The sequence below is a fragment of the Chiloscyllium plagiosum genome, unplaced genomic scaffold (genome assembly GCF_037043375.1).
Source record: "Chiloscyllium plagiosum isolate Xiang-an unplaced genomic scaffold, Cpla_swu_hap1 HiC_scaffold_38, whole genome shotgun sequence".
Lineage (NCBI taxonomy): Eukaryota > Metazoa > Chordata > Chondrichthyes > Orectolobiformes > Hemiscylliidae > Chiloscyllium > Chiloscyllium plagiosum.
Window position 1 is genome coordinate 81,164,586 of NW_028270176.1, and position 24,372 is coordinate 81,188,957.

Consider the following 24,372-nt stretch of genomic DNA (forward strand, 5'->3'; position numbering starts at 1 on the left):
TACGGTTCCACTCCTGCTTCATATTCCGGCCAAGTTGTGTTGTTCACTGTTTTTGCTGAAACCGAACGGAGATTGATATTACATCGCTGGTGTGAAACAAAATCCTGCAGTAACTTTACTTCTCATTATTTGGTGTTCTGGCGAATGGGAAAATAATTCCGGTTAGTTGTGATGTCATATGGTCTTACATTTCTCTCATTTCCTTCACTTCTGTCCTGGAGACGTGGGCAGCAGGCACTGCCACATTGTTGATCGGATGGGCTAACTAATCTAAACGAGACTGTGTTTGGGAATATTCACCTTTCATGGCTCATTCATATTCGGTTCTTTGTTTTCCCTCATTTCAGAGTTTTTCGGGAGGTGACAGTGCACTTAGATTCCAATATATGTTGGGAGCATAATATGGAATTGCTCTGCTGAAGGATCTGGGAGTCGTTTCTGGCTGATTGTCCTCGGACTGTCCCCGAGCATTAATGCTTCGAAATCTCTGAAATTGCATTTTAAACAATTTCTCAGCATTTAGCCCCTATCCCACTAAACCCTTCCTATCCAGAAATTCATCCAATGGCCTTTGAAATCTTCTGAGTGTACTAGCCTCCACCACTTGCTCTGGTAGCTGATTCCTTACACGCACAGCCTTCTGTGTGGGAAAAGTGCCTCAAATCCTTTTTATATTTTACCTATTTCACCTTAAACCTATGCTCTCCAGTTTTCAACTCACCGTATATTGCCGAAAGCAAAAACTTAAGTATTCCGTTGACAAACCTTCCTTAAGGTCATGCCTGACGATGAAAGGAAAGTTGTCCCAGCATTTTCAGACTAGCCCTACATTCCAAACTGTGCGCCCCTGACAATTATACTTTGTGAGCAATTTCACGTGATTCTCTTAATATTTCAATGATGCCAGTTACGCTGGAGAACAACCATCTCCTGGAAACATAAAAATGAAGCGTTGAACGGCTGTAAATTTTAGCACTGGACGACTCTGAAGAGCAGCTACTTGTGGGGATGCTTTCTGTCGTGTGGTGGGTGTTGGGGTCACCTCAAACACATAAACGCCCCACGTCAAAGTCCGGCATGAGGAGCCTTATTCCCGATGGCAGCCTTTCAGACTGACATGAGCAGAGCTTTCTAACGTGCTGTTCATATCAGCAAACGTGACTTTGAATTTTCTTGCTCATACATGCTCGAGTGGTGAAAAATAATGCAATCCTGTTTCATTACTGGGTGAAACATTGTTTCGGTTTTCTCCAACCTGGTTCTGAATATGCACAGATGTGTACAGCACTGATGACCATTCTATTTCAGAGTTGAGTTCCCGTGCTCTGATCCTTCCACGAAAAGCAGTACCACATTTACTTTCCTTGGGCAGACGGCCCGGTTCAAAGCCAAGGAGCTAAGGTTCCCCGCAAAATTCCTCAGCTGAGGACCTGGGCATGTTTCATGGAGAATGATCAGTGGAGGCAACATTCTGGAAGTCCTCGGTTCTGCAGTGTTGCTAAACACTAAATTGAAGCGCGATTGGATTTTAGTATTCTGAGACATAATTTAAACTGATTGGTAAAATAGGAATTGTTTCCTAATTAGAAACCAACTCAGATTTGTTTCACAGCCAAATGTTACATCTTTCCAATTTTCCAGGGCAAGCTGAGACTGCTAGCTGGTCATCACAGATATTTGTCAGCTGTCCGTTCTGAACAGCATTCACTCTCAGTTAAAGGTGGAGGGCACACCTTCAACGTCATAACACTGTTCTCATCACAAAATCCTGCAGCTTAGAAGCTGTCTTGGGGACAGGGGTTGGATTGCAGCCGTAACCTTATTAAATGTAAAATTTTCACACGGGAAGCGCCGTTCATGAGGGGGGAGTTTCTGTAAGCTGTGTCCCAGGGTTGTGCAGGGAGCTGCAGTGGCCACCTTTTGTTGACAGCGGGGGGACTGGAGAGAGCAGTGTTTGTCCTTATCGTACTCCGTGTGGGGTCAGGAAACACAGAATCATCAATAGTTTGGGTTGCAATTCAATCTTGCCATGGATTTTCCGGTTTAAATGGAGGTAGGGTGGTATTCCCATAGTCTGATCTGGAACAACCCAAGCTCCATACCTGGACGGTCTCAAACTACCAACCTTTATCTTGCAGCCCACTGCTGTCCATTTGAGCCACACAGCCTGCCACCAACCAAGCATGCCGATTTCTCTAAAGCAGGAAGGTTAGCGGGGATCTGAACGGCGGTGAACAGCTGGAGATCTCACTGTCTTCAGAGTCTGTCACCAATTTTCTGCTTTCGTCACCGAGAGTGTCAGAGAGTTTGAGGGGTCTGCAAACACACAGAGGAAAAGGAACAATCACAAACTGGAAATTACCCAGGCCCATCGATGTGACTATGTGAGGTACGTCACTTGTGGTTCTGGTACTGGGATAATTCAAACCCATGGTTTGACGGAAACTGGAGATTAAATACAGCGCTTCACGATGCTCAGCTCCACTATCTATCATTAAGATACAATGGGTATAGAATCCCTTCCGCGTAACCACTTCATCAAATCCACCCTGTCAATCAGTCCAAAATCTTAACGTTTGTAACTAATCGTCCATTTCCTTCAGTTGATAGGAATAATCCATTTTCATCTACATTATCTACACCGATCATCAGCCCATAAGCTCTCTCAAAACTCCCTTCAACTCTCCAATTCGCCAATGTGGTTGATCTGTTCCTCTCAGGGACACTGCCATCCTTCCCAATTTGCGAGGGATCTGCCCCCTCTCAGGTGCCCTGCCATTCTTCCCAATGTGTGGGTGATCGGTCCCCCTCAGGGACACGGCCAACCTTCCCAATGTGCGTGATCGGTTCCTCTCAGGGGCCCTGCCATCCTTCCTAATGTGTGGGTGATCGGTCCCTCTCAGGGGCCCTGCCATTCTTCCCAATGTGTGGGTGATCTGCTCCCTCTCATGGACCCTGCCATCCTTTCCAATGTGTGGGTGATCTGTCCCCTCTCAGAGACAGGGCCATCCTTCCCAAAGGGTGGGTGACCTGCCCCCTGTCAGGCAACCTGCCATTCTTCGCAATGTGTAGCTGATTTGCCCCCTTTCAAGGACCCTGCCATCCTTCCCATTGTGTCGGTGATCTGCCCTCTCTCAGGGACCCTGCCATCCTTCCCAATGTGTGGGTGATCTGCCCTCTCTCAGGGACCATGCCAGCATTCCCAATATGTTGGTGATCTGCCCCCTCTCAGTGACCCTGCCATCCTTCCCATTGTGAGGGTGATCTGTCCCTCTCTCAGGGACCCTGCCATCCTTCCCAATGTGTGGATAATATGTCGCTCTCAGGGGCCCCGCCATCCTTCTCAATGTGTAGGTGATCTGCCCCCCTCAAGCACCCTGCCATCCTTCCCAATATGTGGGTGATCTGTCCCTCTCTCAGTGACCCTGCCATCCTTCCCAATATGTGAGTGATCTGTCCCTCTCTCAGTGACCCTGCCATCATTCCCATTGTGAGGGTGATCTGTCCCTCTCTCAGTAACCCTGTTATCCATTCCAATGTATGGGTGATCTGTCCCCCTCTTAGTGACACTGCCATCCTTCCCATTGTTTGGGTGATCTGCCCTCTCTCAGGGACCCTGCCATCATTCCCAATGTGTTGGTGATCTGTCCCTCTCTCAGTGACCCTGCATCCTTCCCAATATGTCGGTGAGCTGTCCCTCTCTCAGTGACCCTGCCATCCTTTCCAATGTGTGGGTGATCTGCCCCCTCTCAGGGACACAGGCATCCTTCCAATTGTGTGGCTGATCTGCCTCTCTCAGAGATACTGCCAACCTTTCCAATTGTGTAGAAGATCTGTCCCTCTCACGGACCCTGCCATCGTTCCCAATGTGTAGGTATTCTTCCAAATATTTGGGTGACCTGCCCCCTCTCAGGGACACAGGCATCCTTCCAATTGTGTGGCTGATCTGCCTCCCTCAGAGATACTGCCAACGTTTCCAATTGTGTAGAAGATCTGTCCCTCTCACGGACTCTGCCATCGTTCCCAATGTGTGGGTAAGCTGCCCGCTCTCAGGTACGCTGCCATCTTTCCCAAAGTGTGGATGATCTACACCCTCTCAGGGACTCTGCCATCCTTCCCAATGTGTGGGTGATCTGCCTCCTCTCAGGGGCACTGCCATCCTTCCCAATGTATGGGTGATCTGCCCCCTCTCAGTGACCCTGCCATCCTTCCCATTGTGTGGATGATTGGACCCCTTCCATGGACCCTGCCACCCGTCCCAATGTGTGGGTGATCTGTCTCCACTCAGGGACACCGTCATCCTTCACAATGTGTGGGTGATCTGCTCCCTCTCATGGACCCTGCCATCCTTCCCAATGTGGGTGATCTGCCCCCTCTCAGGGAACCTGCCAACCTTACCAATGTGTGGCTGATCTGCCTCTCTCAGAGATACTGCCAAACTTCCTAATGTGTGGATGATCTGTCCCTCTCATGGACCCTGCCATCGTTCCCAATGTGTGGGTAAGCTGCCCGCTCTCAGGCGCACTGCCATCTTTCCCAAAGTGTGGGTGATCTGTACCCTCTCAGGGAACCTGCCAACCTTCCCAATGTGTGGGTGATCTGCCCTCTCTCAGGGATACTGCCATCCTTCCGAATATGTGGGTGATCTGTCCCCCTCTCAGTGACCCTGCCAACCTTCCCAATGTGTGGGTGATCTGCCCTCTCTCAGGGACACTGCCATCCTTCCGAATATTTGTGTGATCTGCCCCCTCTCATGGACACTGCTCTCCTCCCCAATGTGTGGGTGATGTACCCCCTCTCATGGACCCTGCCATCCTCTGCAATGTTTGGGTTAATCAGCCGCCCTCAGTGACTCTACCATCCTTCCCGTTGTGTGGGTGATCTGTCCCCCTCTCAGGGACCCTGCCATCCTTCCCAATCTTTGGGTGAACTGTCCCCTATCAGGGATCCTGCCATCCTTCCCATTGTGTGAGTGATCTGTCCCTCTCAGGGACACTGCTATCCTTCCCAATGTGTGAGTGATTTGTCCTTCTCAGGGACACTACTATCCTTCCCAATGTGTGAGTGATTTGTCCTTCTCAGGGACACTGCTATCCTCCCCAATGTGTGCGTGATCAGCCCCCATCTCAGGTACACTACCTTCCTTCACATTGTCTGGGTGATCTGCCCCCTCTCATGGATTCTGCCATTCTTTCCAATGAGTGGATAATCTGACCCCTCTCAGGCACCCTGCCATCCTTCCAAATGTATGTGTGATCTGCCCCCCCCCCCCGCCCCCTCAGGGAACCTGCCATCCTTCCCAATGTGTGTGTAATCAGCCCCTCTCAGGGTTACTGCCATCCTTTCCAATGTATGGGTGATCTGTCTCCCTCTCAGTGACCCTGCCATCCTTCCCAATATCAGGGTGATCTGTCCCCCTCTCAGGGACCCTGCCATCCTTCCCGTTGTGTGGGTGATCTGCCCCCTCTCAGGGACCCTGGTATCCTTCCCAATGTTTGGGTGATCTGTCCCCCCCTCTCAGTGACCCTGCCATCCTTCCCAATATGTGGGTGATCTGTCCTCACCTCAGGGATACTGCCATACTTCCCAATGCGTGGATGATCTGTCCCTCTCAGGGACCTGCGATCCTTTCCAATGTATGGGTGATCTGACCCCTCTCAGTAACCCTGCCATCCATCCCAATGTGTGGGTGGTCTGTCCCCTCTCAGGGACCCTGCCATCCTTCCCAATGTGTGGATAATCTGCCCCCTCTCAGAGACCCTGCGATCCTTCTCAATGTATGGGTGATCTGCCCCCTCTCAGTAACCTTGCAATCCATCCCAATGTGTGGGTGGTCTGTCCCCTCTCAGGGACTCTGCCATCCTTCCCAATGTGTAGGTGGTCTGCCCTCTCTCATTGACCCTGCCATCCTTCCTAATGTGTGGATAAACTGCACCCTCTCAGGGTCCCTGCCATCCTTCCAATTGTGTGGGTGGTGTGTCCCCTCTCAGGGACCCTGCCATCCTTCCCAATGTGTGGGTGATCTGTCCCCTTCTCAGGGACCCTGCCATCCTTCCCAATGTGTGGGTGATCTGCCCCTCTCAGGGACCCTGCCATCCTTCCCAATGTATGGGTGATCTGCCCCTGTCAGGGGCCCTGCTATCCTTCCCATTGTATGGGTGATCTGCGACCTCTCAGGTACACTGCCATCCTTCCTAATGTGTGGTTGATCCACAACCTCAGACTATTTTTGGGATATGGAGTTTGTTGATTTTAGGTGGTTCATGATTAAAATTACAGATGATATGCAGTTGGCAATTTATCGCAATTTCCAAAGAATTTATCGAGTTTAAGAATGAATCATTTAACTAATTAAGAAATGAATGATATGTGAAGAAAGTATCCCATTGTGACAGTTGGAAATGGTTCACTGATACAGAAGACAAACTGGCTGTTGGCGAATAATGGGGCTGTCTTGTTATGATTGTAGGTCAGCCTCCTGCTCTCCAATCTATTTCTATATGCTATTCAAATATAGATACCATATCCAGGACTGAACCCTGAAATACTCTGCTTCTCAGGCCGGTTTGTTACTGTGTCAATCAAGTATTTGAACCCTCTTGTCTCATGGCTATGTGACATAGAATCTGGATAGTTAACTACTGGTGTAAGAGCTGATCAACAAAACTGCATGCTAACCATACATAGCAACAAAACTTTTATTAACCTGCACCTATCGAGACCAGGAGTGTGCCATTTGATCAACTGCTCCAGGTAATCATGTTCTCCATAATCAGTGTAAAAACACACACACAATATTTAAACATAATGAAGCAGGTATACTGTTATACCTTATTAACAGTATAAGTTGCTTAAACAATAATGCAACTTTGCCTGAAATAAAACTTTGCTGTCCCGGTAAAATTGTGTGGTTAAGGAACTCCAACTGACAGTAGTTTGCAAATAGTGAAATTCGCATGTAATATAATTCTTTTGTTTAAAAAAGGTTCGCCTCATGGTATCCTGTCAATTGGTTTTAATTCCCATTTGGTTCACTCATACCCTTTCATGAAGGGAAGCTGCCATCTTCACCTGGTCAGGCCGACATGTGAATACTGAGACATGACAATGTGGTTGATTATTCAATATCCTCTGGATAGTTTGAATGGTTGTTAAATGCTGCCCCAGAAAGGGATGCGATGATCCTGTGAACAAACAAAATCAAACATCCAATCATTGTCATTCCGTGGGAACTCGCTCGTAATTAATTCACCTGAATGACAGTGCATTTCTTCCCACGTTCAGAGCAGGGCAACAGTCTCTCACCAATGTGGACCGACGAGTTTGTCTGCAGGTGGGAGTTCTGAATGAATTCCTTGTCACACACAGAGCAGGGGAACAGTCTCTCCCTAGTGTTAACTCACTGGTGTGTCAGTAGGTGGGGTTTTGGAATGAACTTCTCGTCCCATTCAGAGCAGGGGAACAGTCTCTCCTCAGTGTGCTCTCATTGGTGTGTCAACAGGCTGGAGGTCTGAATGAATTCCTTGTCACACACAGAGCAGCAGAACGGAGTGAAGACACTGCTGAGCCAGGAGGTGAGTGGACTTTATGAATGCTTTCCCTCACTTCGACCAGGTGAACATTTCTCCCTGATCTGACTGTACCAATGTGTTTACAGGTTGGATGGGTAATTGAAAGCCTTCCCACAGTCCCCCCGCCATATCCACAGTTTCATGTCCATATGACATTGGTTTACTTTCAAAAAGGCACATGTTAACATGAAGCCCAGACCATGCAGAATAAGTACAGTTTCTCCTCACTTTAAATGTTCTAAAAGCTAGCACTATTCATTTTATATTAAATGAAGTATCTCTCTTTGATCTTGGGGTGATGTTTGATCTGTCTCTTAACTGCACGTACCCATTTTATAAAACACTTTAGAATTGACATAATTTTTTTCAATGTTTGAGATAAAGAATAAACTGAAAGGCAGCTTGTGAAATCAGGGGGAATTAGTGTAGTAATTTTTGGGTTTGTCTGTAAGGAATAGTGACCATAAAACCTATTAGATTGTTGTTTAATTACCAAAGGATTCACTCATGTTCACCAGGGATGGGAAGCTGTCACCCAGTCAGCACCCTCACCAATGTGAAAGGAGAGAGCACTAGGCAGGGGCTGAGAACAGTCCATTGGCTTTTTATACAGTCAGTGGGAGAGCTTACAGCCTCTGTATAGCGACCTGAAGGGGCTTCTTCTTCGCTGTTTTCTACACTTAATTTTTAATCCAATCAATGTAAAATAAACCATAATTTAAAATAAACCAAAATCAACAACAAAGTCGAAAACAACGGAATGGGACATGGCAAGCTGTCTAATTTAATCAGAATGTGTTTCTCCGTGTCTGTTAGACACCCTGTGTCCTAAGGGTCCAATAGATCTGGAAGGTATCAAGTCCACTGCTTGTCCACGCACACTTCATCTCGCTGGATAACCAGGTATCAAGTCCACTGCTTGCCCCCACTCACTTCATCTCGCTGGATAACCAGGCGCAGACAAATGAACAGAGAAGAAGCAAATCCTGCCAGGAAAATGAAGGGAAGGCCACAATTGGGTGAGCTATGACTTTGATGAATGGCAGACTGGACTTGATGGGCCAAGTGGACTCTCATATTCTCCTCTAACTATTGTTCAGATAGTAACCCGTCTCTCTCACGCTGTGCATTCTGGTTCTACAGATTACTTTTAACCAAGTGAAGACCCTTCAACATCCCTGTGGCTTCCACCGTGCACAGCTCAGGATCAGGAACATGGAACTGATACGTCACTGAATGTTGGGAAGCTGACCATTCAGGGAACTGCACAGAGGCTAGAACCTGTCACAGTGAATATGTACATTGTCCGTGGACTCCTCCTGACTGCAAACATAACCTGCAGCCCGGATGGAAGAGAAGCTGTTAAAAAGGAATCATAATCCAACTGTTCCCATTTGTGAAAGAATCAAGAATGGTGGGGCACCGATGCAAGGTAATTGGCAACGATGCACATGCGACATTTAGACAAACCATTCTCATTCTGCAAAAGGTTGAGATTAGGAATCCACTGCTAATGGAGCCAGGTACAATGAAGTGAACATTAGATTCCCTACAGTGTGGAAACAGGCCCTTCGGCCTTTCCAGACCCATTCCCCACACCTAACGCTACGGGCAACTTAGCATGGCCAATTCACCTAACCTGCACATTCTTGGACAGTGGGAGGAAACCTACGCAGACATGGGGAGAATGTGCAAACTCCACCCAGACAGTTGCTCAAGGTGGGAATTGAACCCGGGTGGCAGGCGCTATGAGGTAGCAGTGCTAACCCCGCTGCCACCATGCCTCCCTTCAACATCGGAAGAGGAAGAATGGGGAAAAGATAGAAGAAAAGCATGAAGGAAGAGGATTCTTTGGGGAGCTGATGAGCCAAATCGCCTCCTTTTACACTATAAAAGTTCTGTGGTCACTTAATTCTGAGCCAAATAAGGGAAAATCAGAGCAGGTGAAGAAAAGTTTGGTAAAGAGGGCAAATTGAAGGAGTGTCTCAGTGAGTAAAAGTGAATGACAGATGGTTGAGGTTTGGGAATAGAATTCCAAATCTCATGAATTTGCACGGCCCCCAACATTACAGCAGTTAACAATGGGAATGCTCAAGAGATTGAAACTGGATGAGCTCAGAAATAAACAACATTGATGCAGCTGAAGGGGACGCTGGTTAAAAATACCACAGTTGGTGTTTATTTCATTCCAGACACACAAGCCAGGGAGCACATCCTTACTGTATCGATCCTATTGAGCTCTTTAAAAATTTTATTCATTTCAAGTGTTTCATGTTTAGATACGCTCAAGAAGACAGCTTCATTCTCCTCAATCTCTCTTGAGAGGGCAATGCTGCTGTTAGAAATCAATTCACTGGCTGCTTCATGGATTGGAAGTGGCTACTGAAACTGTCAATTTACTCTATGCTGTATTGTCAGGTTGCCAGCCATGTCAAGTGTTTTAAAAAAAAACACATTTGGGAAATAAATGTCAGTTGAGGGGCACCCTCTTTCAATACGATCTATTAATAGTTGTTGGAACTGACTTACTGGCTTTAACCAAGTGGTCAAAGAATTATAACTGTCATAGAAGCTGGTATCATGGGTCAAGAAGTGTAAGTAATGGAGGAGGTGTCAGTTCTGCTGGTTAAGTGCACAAAGTTGTTTAAAATGTTGCTGACTTACTTTCAGCATCATGATGACAGTAGGACACATAACTGAGATCATTGCATTGTTCAAGTTTTCCACGTTCAGAGAACTGAAAGGAAAGCTGGAGCTGGGCGTTGTGGGATGAGCTAGGAGTCAGAGGGACAAAAAAAAACAAAAGTTGCGATTGATAAAAAAAAACTTAGTCCCACTCAGACTCTGTCCTGCAGTTTTGTCTTTGCTTCTCCAAAGCCTGGGCAATTCACTTCCTCTCAGTGGTCCAGCCTCTTTTCCAGCTTCTTCCCATTCCCTAGGAGACACGAAAGCATATCTACAGCTTTAAGTTGCTCATTTGAGCCATTGGAGTATGTGCAGAGGCTGCCTGTTTATAGGAACACTGTCCTTCACTGCTGTTCTCATTTAAAGGGATAGAAACAATGTGTGACACAGACTGATGTCAAACTTGAGAGCAGAGAAATCAGATCCTGATCAGAAGCGAATAATAGAGTAAATTACGAACTGTTCTCAATTCCTCCTGCAATATTATTTCAATAAGGACAGAAATAAACTTGTTTTACAGCCAAAGGATTCACGGATGGGAAATTCACACTTGAAAGCGATATGAGAGCCACCCAATTCCACAGGTCCTGATCATTTTGGGTAATATGGAATGGAAAACAGCATTCACACCCCAGAGAAACCAATCCCATGTTGTGCGCATGGTTGAGGATTTAACTGGTCATGTGATCTGGGAAGACACCATCATTACAGGACCATCGTGAGGCTGTGTAAATGTGGGGAAGGAGGGAAGGAATTCACCTGCCCCTCCCAGTGGGACACTCACCAACACAGTCACACTGCGGAGAGGCCACTCACCTGCCTCTCATATGGGAAAGGGTTTACTCGTTCTTGCAATCTGCTGAGGCACCAGAGAGGGCACAGAGGATTGAGACCCTTCACCTGCTCCATGTGTGAGAAAGGATTCATTCAAATCTCTCATCTGCAAAGACGTCAGTGCATTCCCACTGGGGATAGGCCATTCACCTGTTCAGTGTGTGGGTAAGGGTTTATTCAGTGCTCTGACCGGCGGAAACACCAGAGAACTCACTCTGGGGAAAAGGTCATTCACTTGCTCCCAGTGTGGGATGAGACACACTCAAATGCGGCAGCTGCTGAGACCCCAGTGAGCCCACACAGGGGGAGAGGCCATTCAGATGCTCAGTGTGTGAGAAGGGATTGAGTGATTCATCCCTCCCCCCAGACCCCAGTGAGCCCACACAGGGGAGAGGCCATTCAAACGTTCAATGTGCGAGAAGGGATTCAGTGATTCACCTGGCCTTCTGAGACCACAGCGAGACCATACTAGGTAGGAGCTGTTTAACTCTCTGTGTGACAAGGGATTTGCTGCATCTTCAGCAGGATGGAGAGACCAGTAAGTGCACACAGGGAAGTGGTTATCCCCCTGCTCCGTGTGGGGTAGAGTTCACACATCACTGCAGGACTCTGATTCTGATGTTACTGTTCATGAGAGTCAGGACTGGACCTTGTACATGATGACACTTGGAATACTGATGTGTGGCTGTTAATAACATTAACTGGGCTGGAGTTGACTGAATTTATATTGCCACTTTCTGAACCTCGAGATGTCTCTCTGGGCATAAGTCTCCACAAACAGCAATGTGACAATGAGCAGGTATCATCTGTTTTGATTTAAATTGTGACTGTAGCACTGCTGCTTCACAGCACCAGGTACAAGCTTGGAGTCCAGCCTTGGCCAACGGCCTGTGTGGAGTGCCCATATTCTCCCCATGATAGTGTGGGTCCCCTCCAGGTGATCTGGTTTCCTCCCACAGTCCACACATGTGAAGTTCAGGTGTATCGGTTGTGCTAAATTGTCCACAGGATCCAGGAATGTGCAGACAAGGTGAATCAGCCATGGGAAATTCAGTGTTACAGGGATGGAGTGCTCTGGGCGTGATGTTCCTCAGATGGGCGGTGGGGTTTGACGGGCCAATGCTCTCCTTCCACACTGTCAGGATTCTATTCTATGATTGAGGATAAAGGCTACATGGCAGGTTTTCCTTGGAGAAGGGGCATGTGGTGTGTATCAATGCTCTCGATGCCTTTAGATAGAGGTGGGCACCGCAGGGGATACAGTGCTTTATCTTCACCGCGGATCAATCCCCAGAACTCTACTTTGATACAGTCCCTTCCCATTCTGTCACTTGTAATGGTTTGCTTGGCCTGTACTGGGCTTTATTTGGAAATATTCAATTGGTTTACAAATGGTTTACTGCCGGTGATTATATATTAACAAAAGCCAAAACGGTGTAATGATGATGTTGATGGTGGGAAGGTTGCTCCGCCGTATGTGATAACACTTCTGTGTAGAAGAAAAAAGAACGCTTCACAGCACAGAGAACTCGAACTGAAAAGCAGGGAAAGCAAACCAAAGATTCAGAAAGGGAGGGAATGTTTCCCTGGAGTATACACGATTTTGTTCTACAGGGCATTTGAAATTTTAAAACTTTTATATTTAGATATTCTGTGTCTTTTCTTTTAGATTTATTTATTGTGGAATAAGCGTTTACATTTAAAGCAAAACAAAGTCACAAACCTTGTGTGAAAGACCTAAATGTTAAAGAAAATCCATCAAACCATCCCTCACTGAAAACTGATGTGGAAGTGCAATCGCCTGGAGAATCCCTGCCTTGCCTACTTCTTCCTACCCGGGCTCCATGGTTGTGTATAAAGTTGGAGATAGCAGCAGGAGGAGGCCTTTCGATCCTGCTCCACCATTCAATGGGAAGCAGCTGACCATCCAGCTCAGGCTCCTGTTCCTGCTGTGCTCCAATCTCCTTTGATGGTTTAATCTCGAAGAACTATATCTAAGCCCTCCTTTGGCTTCACTGCCTTTTGTTCCAGTGACGTTGCTGTGTTACTGTGTGGGTGTAGGCAGGGGTAATATGATGGTGCTCTTCCTGGAGGATGCACTCAGCGTCCCTCATCATCCTGCAGTAACATCAATTGGGTTTCAGCAACTAGAGATATAAACCATTTCCAGGATATGGGCATCACTGGCTCAGACAGCATTTATTCCCCATCTCTCGTTACCCTTGAGAAGATGGTAGTGAGCTGCTGTCTTGAACTATTCACAGTCCATTTGGCGCAGATAGACCGACAATGCTGGGAGGGAGAGTGTTCAGGATTTTGGCCGAGTGATTCTCCATCTTTGGTTCTTCACATGCTGGTTAACTTTATCACGATCGGCACATGATGTTGATATTTCAGTCTGCAAATCTTCACCATCTAGCACCTTGCATAAAGTAATATGTACAGATTAGAAATTCAGAGCAGACAATTCTCAATTCACTGGAATATCTTTTCCCTTTTCTTCCCCCAAAGCTGTAACCCTCCAACCCAATTACTCTCTCCCACCATTCTGACTCTACTACCCTCTAATGTACACCCTCCCCATTCTCACGGGAGTTGCTGATAAACAGATCTATGCCACCACTTCCCGTCCCTGGTTAGACTCTGCACCCTTTCTGGGTTCACTTCCTTTCCCTTCAGTTGCTGCAAGTCAATAATGTAACAAAAGGAAACAGACAGGGAGGTGGCAGATCCTGGATAGAAGAACCTTCAGTCTGGGAGAATGTGTCAGATCCTTCTTTGTTTCCCATTAGTTGATTCCCACTATTACAATGAATTGGGGATAGAGAATGGTCCTCCATGGGTGTGGTGACACTTTGACCCCCCAACTGATCAATACTATAAGCAGATGCATTCTTCCTCCAGCCAATCACAGTGTGAAATACTTTCCGCAAAGTATACTTACCCAAAGCACATGCTCCAAAACCCGCCCACATTCTATACATGTACAGTGCCGGGTTTCCCCACACACGTGTGGTCCCTGCTTCAGGGATTGTGGGAGTTGTAGTCCCCATGAAGCCATTGGAGTCATATCTCTGGAAAGAAAATGAAAAGTGTGAACTGGAGGGTGTTGTGTGTAGGATCCCCATTCAGACACACAGAATATATGGACCGTCACTGGGTTTTACTGTGACATCTGCTTCCACAACCTGATTTTCTGACGTAAGGAATATAGATTCAGCCAACTGGGGCATGGGGAGGTTAATAGGAGGAGATGATTTTAAGCAGAGGTGGCACAATGGTTAGCATTGCTGACTCACAGCGTCAGGGACCTGGATTTGATTCCAGCCTTAGGCAACTGTGTGGAGTTTACACGTTCTCCCCGTGTCTGTGCGAGTTTCCTCTTGGTGCTCCAGTTTCATTTCTCAGTCAAAAGATGTGCAGGTTAAGTGGATTGGCTATGCTAAATTCCCCCAGTGTCCATGCCTGTGCAGGTTAAGCTATTAACCATGGGAAATACAGGAAATGGGTGAGTCTGAATGGGATGCTCATTATCGGGTTGGTGTGGACTCCATGGATGAATACCCTGTTTCTGCACTGTAGGGATTCTATTCTTTTCTCATGAAGAAGAATGTATTTATCTCAAAGTGCTGTGAATCTGTGGAATGCCCTATTCAAAATGCAGTGGATGCCAGGACAATGAGCAAATTTACTGAAGAGATACAGATGTTGAATTTGCAATGAGTTGAAGGATGAGAGAGAACAGGCAGGAAAATCCAGCTGAGACCGAGGTGAGCTCAATCATCACCATATTAAATGGTGGAGCTGGTTGGAAGGGCTGCATTGCCTCTCCTGTGCCCAGGGCTTATCTTCTTACGTCTATTCTCTTGTTCCCTGGATGCTGCCTGACCTGCTGCGCTTTTCCAGCAACACATCTCCAGCATCTGCAGTCCTCACTTTCTCCTCAAAGACTTCAACCTACTGCGAATCCTCTTACAAGGATGCCTTCCTTGAAGAAGCTCTCTTCCTCCCTCTACAAAGATTTCAGTGAGTCCCTCTCTCACTGCATCCCCAGGTCATCTCCTCTGCACAGAAGCTCTTCAGCCACATTCACCTCATTTCCCCTCCCCCCACCTTGTCTCAGTCAAATCCATCGAATTCAGCACCGCCTTCCTAACCTGCAATCTTATTCCTGATCTCGCCGCCGCCACCCCAGTCTGACCTATCACCCTCACCTTGACCTCTTTCCACCTATCACATTTCCGACGCCCCTCCCCCAAGTCTCTCCTACCTACCTTTTATCTTAGCCTGCTGGACAAACTTTCCTCATTCCTGAAGAAGGGCTTATGCCCGAAACGTCGATTCTCCTGTTCACTGGATGTTGCCTGACCTGCTGCGCTTTTCCAGCAACACATTTTCAGCTCTGATCTCCAGCATCTGCAGTCCTCACTTTCTCCTTCTTATAACTGGAAAGCTGAATCCAAAACTCACCACCTTCACCAAAGGAGATTTTTGGAAAAAGCAGGATAGTCAGGTGGATTAGCGTTCCAAACTTAGATAGTGAGGAAGTATGTGGGAGATAACGATCTTGCAATTTTAAACTGAGGTGAGTTAAAAATCACACAACAACAGGTTATAGTCCAACAGGTTTAATTGGATCATGATGAAGGAGCGACACTCCGAAAGCTAGTGTGCTTCCAATTAAACCTGTTGGACTATACCTGGCGTTGTGTGATTTTTAAAATTTTGTTCACCCCAGTCCAACACCGGCATTTCCAAATCAGGTAAACTGAGGGGAGACAGTGATTTATGGTTTTAGACTGTGTAGTACATGCACACAGTCCAGAATACTCTGTTTTGAATATCTATCCTATAATTAATCACAAAGCGAAGGACTCTGAAAATGAAAACCAAAACACCCAGGTAACATCGCCTCACTTCGTAATCTGATAAAAGACTTGTGTTAAGTATGGCTGAATTTAGAATTCAGAAGAAAAGCAGGAAGATTAAATCCAATCCCAAGATCCTGTGCTTAAACAAAGGAGACCTACAATAGGATGAGGCAGGAGTTGGCTAATGTAGACTGGAAGCCAAGACTTTAGGGTGGGACAATTGACAGACAGACAGTGGAGGAATATCAAAGAATTTTTCAAACTGCTCAGCAAAAGTATATATCAGTGAAAAGGGAGGACTGCAGGAAAATGAGTAATCTGCCATGGGTGGCTAAGGAAATAAGGGAGTTTATCAAATTGAAACAGAAGGCATCCAAATTGGCAAAGACCACAGAGAAACTTGGAGATAAGAAAAACTTAAAAGATCCACAGAAAGCTAGATGGGATTGAGTAGCTATTCCCAGGGCCAGAATAGCATTTTACACTGCTAGAGGGGAACCTATTATGTGGGGAACATATGGCCTCTGTAATTGTTGAAGCACTTAACTGTTAACATAGAGATAATCCTGATCAAGTTAAAACTCACAGCACACTCCAAAAGCTTATAGTCCAACAGGTTTATTTGGAAGTACAACTTGGTGATGTGTGGTTTTTAACTTTGCCCACCCCGCTCCAACACCAGTTCTTCCACATCAGAATCCTGACAGACAGCCCCACTGAAACTGAAGTGCCTGTCAGATACCTGGGGTGTGGGGTAGAGGTATGTGATTTAACCACAAAGTGTTGAGCTGAACTCGACTTTTTAACTGCCGTTGCCTTGGAGATAATTTTGAGAGACAGCACCCATTCAAAGTCACAAACCACAAAGGTATAAGAATGGGAGCGGCACATCGGACAGGCGGGGAGTCACCTGATGCTGCCTGGAGGTGTTCTGCATGTACACTATCCAGGTAACTGCCATGTTTCATCAATAAAGACTCAAAGAAGACCTCTCAGAGTTCTGTACCTAGTTATTCCTATCCAGCAGGGTTCAGGAATATGAGTACACAGCAGTCAGTATTCACAGTGGAGGATACGAAGAACATGCCAGTAATTGATAAGGAAACTGAGGAAGGTGAGGAGCAAGAAACAACCATCATCACGAAAGCGTTAGAACTGGGCAAGCTAATGGAGCTAAAGGTAGACAAGTCTCCTTGCTCAGATGAAATATATCCCAGGGTGCTACCAGAGATAGCAGGAGAAATAGTCAATATACTTGGAGTCAGAGCATCCTACAGCAGAGGCTGGCTCTTTGGCCCAAACTGGCCCATTCCGGCCAAAATGTCCATCTACGTAAACCCGAATTCCATGCACTTGGCCAATATGCTTCTGAACCTTTCCTATCCATGTGTTTGTCCAAATGTTTTTTTTTTACATTTTGTTAATGTACCCACCTCAACCACTTCCACTGGCAGCTCAGTCCATATACATACCACCCTCTGTGTAAAACAGTTGCCCCTCAGCTTCCCTTTCAGTCTTTCTCCTATAACCTTAAACTGATGCTTTCCAGTCCTTGATTCACTGGGCAAAAGACTGAGTGCATTCACCTTACCCATGCCTCTCATTGTCTTATAGACTTCGAGAAAAGATCCCCCCTTCTGTTTCCTCTGCTCTAAACAAACAAAAAAAAATCCTCGCTTGTCCAACCTCTTCCTATAACTCAGACCCCTGAGCGTGGGCAAAAACCCTTGTAAATTTCTTCTGCACTTTTTACAGTTTAATAACTGAAACCTACATTACATCCATCACATTTCCAGGATTTCCCCACGGCGCTGGAACCGACGTGACAACGTCAATGGATTACAATCCATGATCTATAATTAACTCCTTTCCAACAATCCCGTTTTCATCGTTTGTTCCATGGTGCAGGTATCCTTGTCTCTTTCTGGTTGCTTCGTTAATTAAAACCTTGTCCTCATACAAAACAAATCTGTAGCTTAATTGTTCCTGGGAAATGTGCCATGTTTTTCAGACTTTTAAAAACAAATGAAATCTCTCTCCACAGTCACCACACTAACATGGACTTGGCTGTACCTCAGTATTTTTTTCCAGTCACAGTGATATTTGAAATATTCGCCCACGGACAGAATACACACCTTTCCTTCCACATGAAAAGGCCAATGATATTCAGATCGGCATGGATCAAGTAACTATCAAAACTGAACATGAAATTCAATCTGAATTTCACATCTGGAAATCCGCCATTTCAGTACCGTACAGAGAAAACAAGATACCACCGTTAATACCGGGTGGATCTTTATAAGACAATTATAGTATTAAATTGTAGTTTCCTTGTTGCCCCAAAGCTTTAAATCTCAGTCTCTCAATTTCTCTCTCTTGTTAACTGAAGACCAAACCAATCTCCTCACTCCTTTCCTCCACACCCAGTTCTCACACTCTCTCTCCTCTTTTTGATTTCAGCTTCCTAGCTCCTGCCTGCAGGCTAAGAACCAAAAAAAAGGGGTGGCACGATGGCACTGCTGCCCCACAGCACTAGGGTCCCAGGTTCGATTCCAGCCTTGGGTGACTGTGTGTGTGGAATTCGCACATTCTCCCCGTGTCTGCGTGGATTTCCTCCGGGTGCTCCGGTTTCCTCCCACAATCCAAAGATGTGCAGGTCAGGTGAATCGGCCATGGGAAATGGGTCTGGGTGGGTTACTCTTCCGGCGGTCGGTGTGGACTGGTTGGGCCGAAGGGCTTGTTTCCACACTGTAGGAAATCTAATCTAATCAAGTCTATGACTCTGACTCGGAGCCTCCTGGGTGTTGGTGTGTCCTCCTCCCACTTCCCAGGGTTTCCTTCCTGGTCAGACCCAAACTGATTTTTTTCCCCCAATCTGGAATCTCTTATTTATTTCCCCCAACACGGAACCTCTGACAAGAACCAGCCTGCACACACTGGCCAAATCATATCTGGTTGAACTAAAATGAACCAAATTAGAACTTTAATTGCTGGCCCATCCTTGGTCCTTTCCATAACATTCCTGAATCTTCACACGAGTTCTGATAACTTTCTGCAAAATGCTCCCCCCACTGATACTCCGACCACTTGTCACGATACCAGGGCTGGGACCATTCCCCTGGGTCCTAATCTCAGAGGGAGGAAGGGAGGGAGCAGCCAATGACAGATTAATCCCACACACCCACAGCCTCCCTCCCTGGCACTGACTCATACTGCACATACGTCAACAATTGGCCAGCACTGCGCCCGTGCACTGGTTGCCCCTCCTACAGAGGTAAAAACAATGACTGCAGATGCTGGAAACCAGATTCTGGATGAGTGGTGCTGGAAGAGCACAACAATTCAGGCAGCATCCGAGGACAGGCAAAATCCGAGGCCTGTCCTCGGATGCTGCCTGAATTGCTGTGCTCTTCCAGCACCACTAATCCAGAATCTAGGCACTCCTACAGAGCATGCTCCAGACCACACAGGAGCCTGGGTGATTGACAGCATCCGCTGCCCAATAGGGTGGAGGGGGCAGGGCTGGAGGACTGGGACAATGGGATTGTAAACAATGAATGAATGTGGAGGACACTGGGGGATGGACAGCTCAGTGAGGGACAGGAGCAGTGCAGCAGCAGGAGGGGATCCTGGACAAACTGAGCAATGGGAGAAACTGACAGGAGAGAAACTACAGGAAGATTCTGTTTGGAGGCTCAGGCAGGGACAGTTGGGAGCTTGGGCATGTTTTCCAATCAGCCTCTTCAAAGATGCTGTTACTCAACTTTGAACCCAAACCTCGTGGTTCAGAGGTAAGGACACTACCACCGTTTCCTGGTGGGGTAGTGGAATGAAGGGAAGATTTTCTCAGTCTCACTCACATGGAAACTCCATGAGCTCCTCCCACTTACTGTCTACGGTGGGGATGGAGGAGACAGAGCAGACGGAAGGGACTGCCTTTCAAAAGGAACTAAGCGGCATTGGTGATATTAATAAGATTCAAGACACAGTCACTAACACAAAGCTGGTGTACATGAACTTTATCCAGAATATTAACGCCTATAATTGGGTGACGCAGACCCCAATGTCCTGGGTATTAATAACGGCTTTGTGTGTGAACAATCACCTCTCATGAACATGAGTCAACTTTTTTGAAGAAGTAATAAAGAGGATTGATGAGGGCAAAGCGGTGGAAACGATCTACATGGACTTCAGTAAGGTGCACAACAAGGTGTTCCATGGGAGACTGGTTAGCAAGGTTAGATCTCGAGGAAGATAGAGAGAACTAGCCATTTGGATACAAAACTGGCTCAAAGGTAGAAGACAGAGGGTGGTGGTGGAAGGTTGCTTTTCAGGTTGGAGACCTGTGACCAGTGGAGTGCCACAAAGTATTGGTGCTGGATCCACTAATTTTCATCATTTATATAAATGATTTGGACGTGAATATAGGAAGTATTAGTAAGATGACACCAAAATTGGAGGTGTAGTGGACAGTGAAGAGGCTTACCTCAGATTACAACAGGATCTTGATCAGAGGGTCCAATGTGCTGAGGACTGGCAGTTAGAGTTTAATTTAGATAAATGTGAGGTGCTTCATTTTGGAAAAACAAATAGTAGCAGGGTGTATACACTTAATGGTATAGTCCTCGGAAGTGTTCCTGAACAAAGAGACCTTGGAATGCAGGTTCACAGCTCCTTGAAAGCAATCGCAGGTAGATAGGATAGTGAAGAAGGTGTTTAGTATGCTTTCCTTTATTGGTCAGAGTACCGAGTACAGGAGTTGGGAGGTCATGTTGCGGCTCTACAGGACATTGGTTAGGTCACTCTTGGAATATTGTATGCAATTCTGGTCTCCTTCCTATCAAAACAATATTGTGAAACTTGAAAGTGGCCAGAATAGTATTACAAGCATGTTGCCAGGGTTGGAGGATTTGAGCTACAGGGAGAGGCTGAATACACCGTTTTCCCTGGAGTGTCAGATGCTGATGGGTGACCTTATAGAGGTTTATAAAATCAGAAGGGGCATGGATAGGGTAAATACACAAGGTCTTTTCCCTGCGGTGGGGGTGGAGGCACGATGGGGTGTGGGAGACCGAGGCGGGGGGAGAAACCGACAGGCGAGGGAGACAGTTATTTTATAGAACTGCAGCACAACCCTGTTCCTGTTTTCTCCCTGTCTCCTTCAATCCCTCTGAAGAGCTCAGAACAAGTGCATAGTCCCTGGAAAGTAGAGCTTGAGGGTGACCAAGTGCTGAAGGTTGCATTTGGGACGCTGACCTTTATTGGTCTGTGCATTTATCAATAAATGGACCTGGGTTCAATTCCACTGTCCTTGATTCATATCTGTGGCCAAAGACACGCCTGTCTCTGACCCTGACTAGTGGATCCCCTGTCACTATAGCTCTGGTATTCTCCCTCCTCCTGTTCTGTGCAGCGGAGCTATCTGTGGTGTCATGAACCTGGCTGTTGCTGATTTCCCCTGAGAGACCACCCCACCTGTTCCCAACCTTATAGATTCCCAAGCGGTGCACAATATCTGTTTGAGAAGGGGAATGATCACTGGGGAGTCCTGCACTTCCTTCCTGAGCCTTTTACTTGATCTGATGGTCACCCATTCCCTTTCTGCCTGTGCAACTCTCCCCTGCAGTGTGACTAACTCACTAACCGTGCTGTCCATAACATCCTCAGTATTGCTCCACAGTGAGTCCACTCTCAGCTCCTGGTCTGAAAAACAGTTTCTCAGTAGCTGCAGATGGACACACTGCCTGCACACATAGCCGTCACGGACACTGGAAGCATCCCTTATGTCCCACATTGTGCAAGAGGAGCACACCACGGGTCTGAGGTCTCCTGTAACAACATCTCACTGCATTCATCTAGTTACTCCCATTAAGAGAATTTAAATGAGTGAGCAACCTTCCTTCACTTCAAACATGCCCATTATACTAAAAAAAACCTTTACTTAAGCTGATCTGTTGTACTTTTAAAAACTTAAACACTCCGCACGTATCACTGACAAATTGGCTATTCCCATTGGGACTGTGCATTTCTGAATGGCCTGAAGTAAAACGGAGTTTCAGCTTCACCTTCTCCCTGTCTCACCTCACTCTGTTTACATCCAACTCCAAAACACTCTCATTGATCCAAGCAGCCCTCACAGTGCAGCCCTGTCATTTTCATTTTCACACCTACACTGCCCTCAGCCTCCTGTACTGTTCCAATGCATCTCAATGGGAGCTCAGGAAAGCATCTCATCTTTCAATTCAGCCCTTTGTATCCCCAGAGTCAACATAGACTTCAGCAGTTTCTGAATGAACAGACAGTTGTCAGAATCTGGAACGTTCCACCTGAAATGGTGCTGGAATTTGAGTCCACAACGAATTTCAATGAGAAATTTGCAGGGAATTGGAAGTAGGGAGTTTACAGGTTAACATCATAAAGTGGATGATTGGGACTAAATCTGACAGTTCCTGCAAAGAGACGAGGTGTAATATGGATAAATCTGTGCTCTCTCTCAGGCCAATACCTCCTTCCACAGCTGCAGGGCCAAGAATTAAACACATACCCAAAGGGTGATCCAACCATGAACCTGAACATCGTTCTGCTTTTTGCTTGACAAAAATATTAAAAATATTTTCCCACAGACAGAACAGACAAACCTTTCTTGTTCCACAGTTAAATGCCAATGATATTTAGGTCATGATGACTCTGTGGACTGTAGAAACTTGCTTTTGAGATCACAGTCTCAATTATTCTCAATTAATATCCTATAAAATGAATTCACAAAACAAAGCTCATAGTCAGTGCAAGATGAATAGTGAAGGCGAACACTTCTCTTGGTATGTGTTTGATGCTCCTCTTCAAATCGCACCGCCCCACCCAGGAAGAGGACACGTGCATGCTCCTTGCTGTACCTTGGCCCCAGATAAAGATGGCAGCCATAACCCAGCACCTCTCACTGCCTGAGGCCCAAGCCATCTTCCACTTTGCTGCAAACGTGGGACCAGGAGTTTCTAATTCTGACTAACGACCTGCACAGAGTATAATTAAACCCTCCCAGTCTACACTGATACATTTCAGCCAGTTTCTGCTGCCACTCTCCCCTTTCCCGTTTCCTCCTCCTGCACACACCAAGGGTCATCACGAGTCCAGTGACCCTTCCTCAGAACCGATGGCAGCTGGGAAAATTAGAATCCCCACAGGAAACAGGCCCTTCGGCCCAACAATTCCACACCCACCCAGACCCATTCCCCTACACTATTTCTCACCATTTCCCCGGACTAATGCACATCCCTGAACACTACGGGAAATTTAGCTGGGCCAATTCTCCTAACCTGCACATCTTTGGACTACAGGAGATAAGGGTTAAGGAGTAAATAATAGGTGGGGACAGAGCCCAAAGAGAGACTGGAACATTTGGAAAGACAAAAGAGTGGATAACGATCCGGCTGGGAGGGCGGAAAGCTGTCAATGGAGGAGACAGGAACCTGGTAGCATCTCAGTAGCGGTGGTGGAAATGGCGGCTGATGATCTACGTTCTGTTGCAAAAAAGACCCGGAGCATCCAGTTTCCCCCCACCTTAACACACAAGACTGTTCCCAGGCCAACATCTCTGTCTCATGCTTACTGCAGTGTTCCAGTGAAGCTTGATGCAAGCTGGCAGAACACTTCAGAACATACCAAATGGTCTCCGATTTCAAGGACTGCAATTTCCCCTCCCGTGTATCTCCTCCACTTCCCACACCACTGCCCTTGGCACCTCCAACTGCAACAAGGTGGAATCCCCCTAGTCCTCACCTTCCACCCAGATCCAATGCATCATCATCTGCCATTTCCACCAACTACACTCAGACCTCACCACCAGAGATATATTTCCCTCCCCACCCCTTTCAGCTTTCCAGAGACCATTCCCTCTGTGACTTCCTCATTAGATCCATGCGACGCACCAAATTATCCTCCACTCCCAGCACCTTCACTTGCCACCTGTGCCCACACCTCCCCCCTCACCTCCATCCAAGGCACCACAGGATCCTCCCACATCCAACAGAGATTAACCTGCACATCCAAACACCTCACTTTTTGTGTCCTTTGCTCTCGATGTGGTCTCCTCTACAGTGGGGAGTCAGGATGCCAACTTGTGGAATATTTCAGGGAACATGCACCAATCAACCCCACCGCCCTGTGGCCAACCACTTCAGCTACCCCCCTCTGCCACCACGCTGCCAAGGACATGCAATTCCTGGGTGTCATCCACCCCCAAATCAGAGCCACCCAACACCTCATCTTCTACCTTGGAACTTATCAACCACATGGCATCAAGGTTTCCTCATTTCCTCTCCCCCACCTTATCACAGATTCAACCCTCCAACTCGGCACTGGCATCTTGAACTGTCCCACCTGTCCATCTTCCTTCTCAATTATCCATTCCACCC

At 46.8% G+C, this 24,372-nt stretch overlaps 1 protein-coding gene and 1 long non-coding RNA gene across 3 annotated transcripts in view; one reads left to right on the forward strand and one right to left on the reverse strand.

Moving 5' to 3' along the window:
• Window positions 1-2,144: 2,144 nt before the first annotated feature.
• LOC148139665 (uncharacterized) overlaps window positions 2,145-24,372 on the reverse strand; it is a 481,109-nt gene continuing 458,881 nt past the window's right edge. Inside the window, exons 5-7 of one of the 2 annotated variants that reach the window (XM_087980802.1) lie at window positions 14,035-14,164; window positions 7,042-7,184; window positions 2,145-2,316 (exon numbers count right to left, since the gene is read on the reverse strand). In XM_087980802.1, the coding sequence (XP_087836928.1) occupies window positions 2,299-2,316; window positions 7,042-7,184; window positions 14,035-14,164 (291 nt within the window). In that variant the 3' untranslated portion in view covers window positions 2,145-2,298. Of the gene's footprint in view, window positions 2,317-7,041; window positions 7,185-9,152; window positions 13,513-14,034; window positions 14,165-24,372 lie in introns of those variants that run through there. The other variant, XR_015753566.1, reaches the window with a different exon arrangement.
• LOC148139666 (uncharacterized) lies at window positions 7,193-12,881 on the forward strand. The gene is made up of 4 exons (XR_015753572.1): window positions 7,193-7,574; window positions 8,388-8,590; window positions 8,715-9,003; window positions 12,760-12,881. It is a non-coding gene; the product is annotated as an uncharacterized LOC148139666 (long non-coding RNA).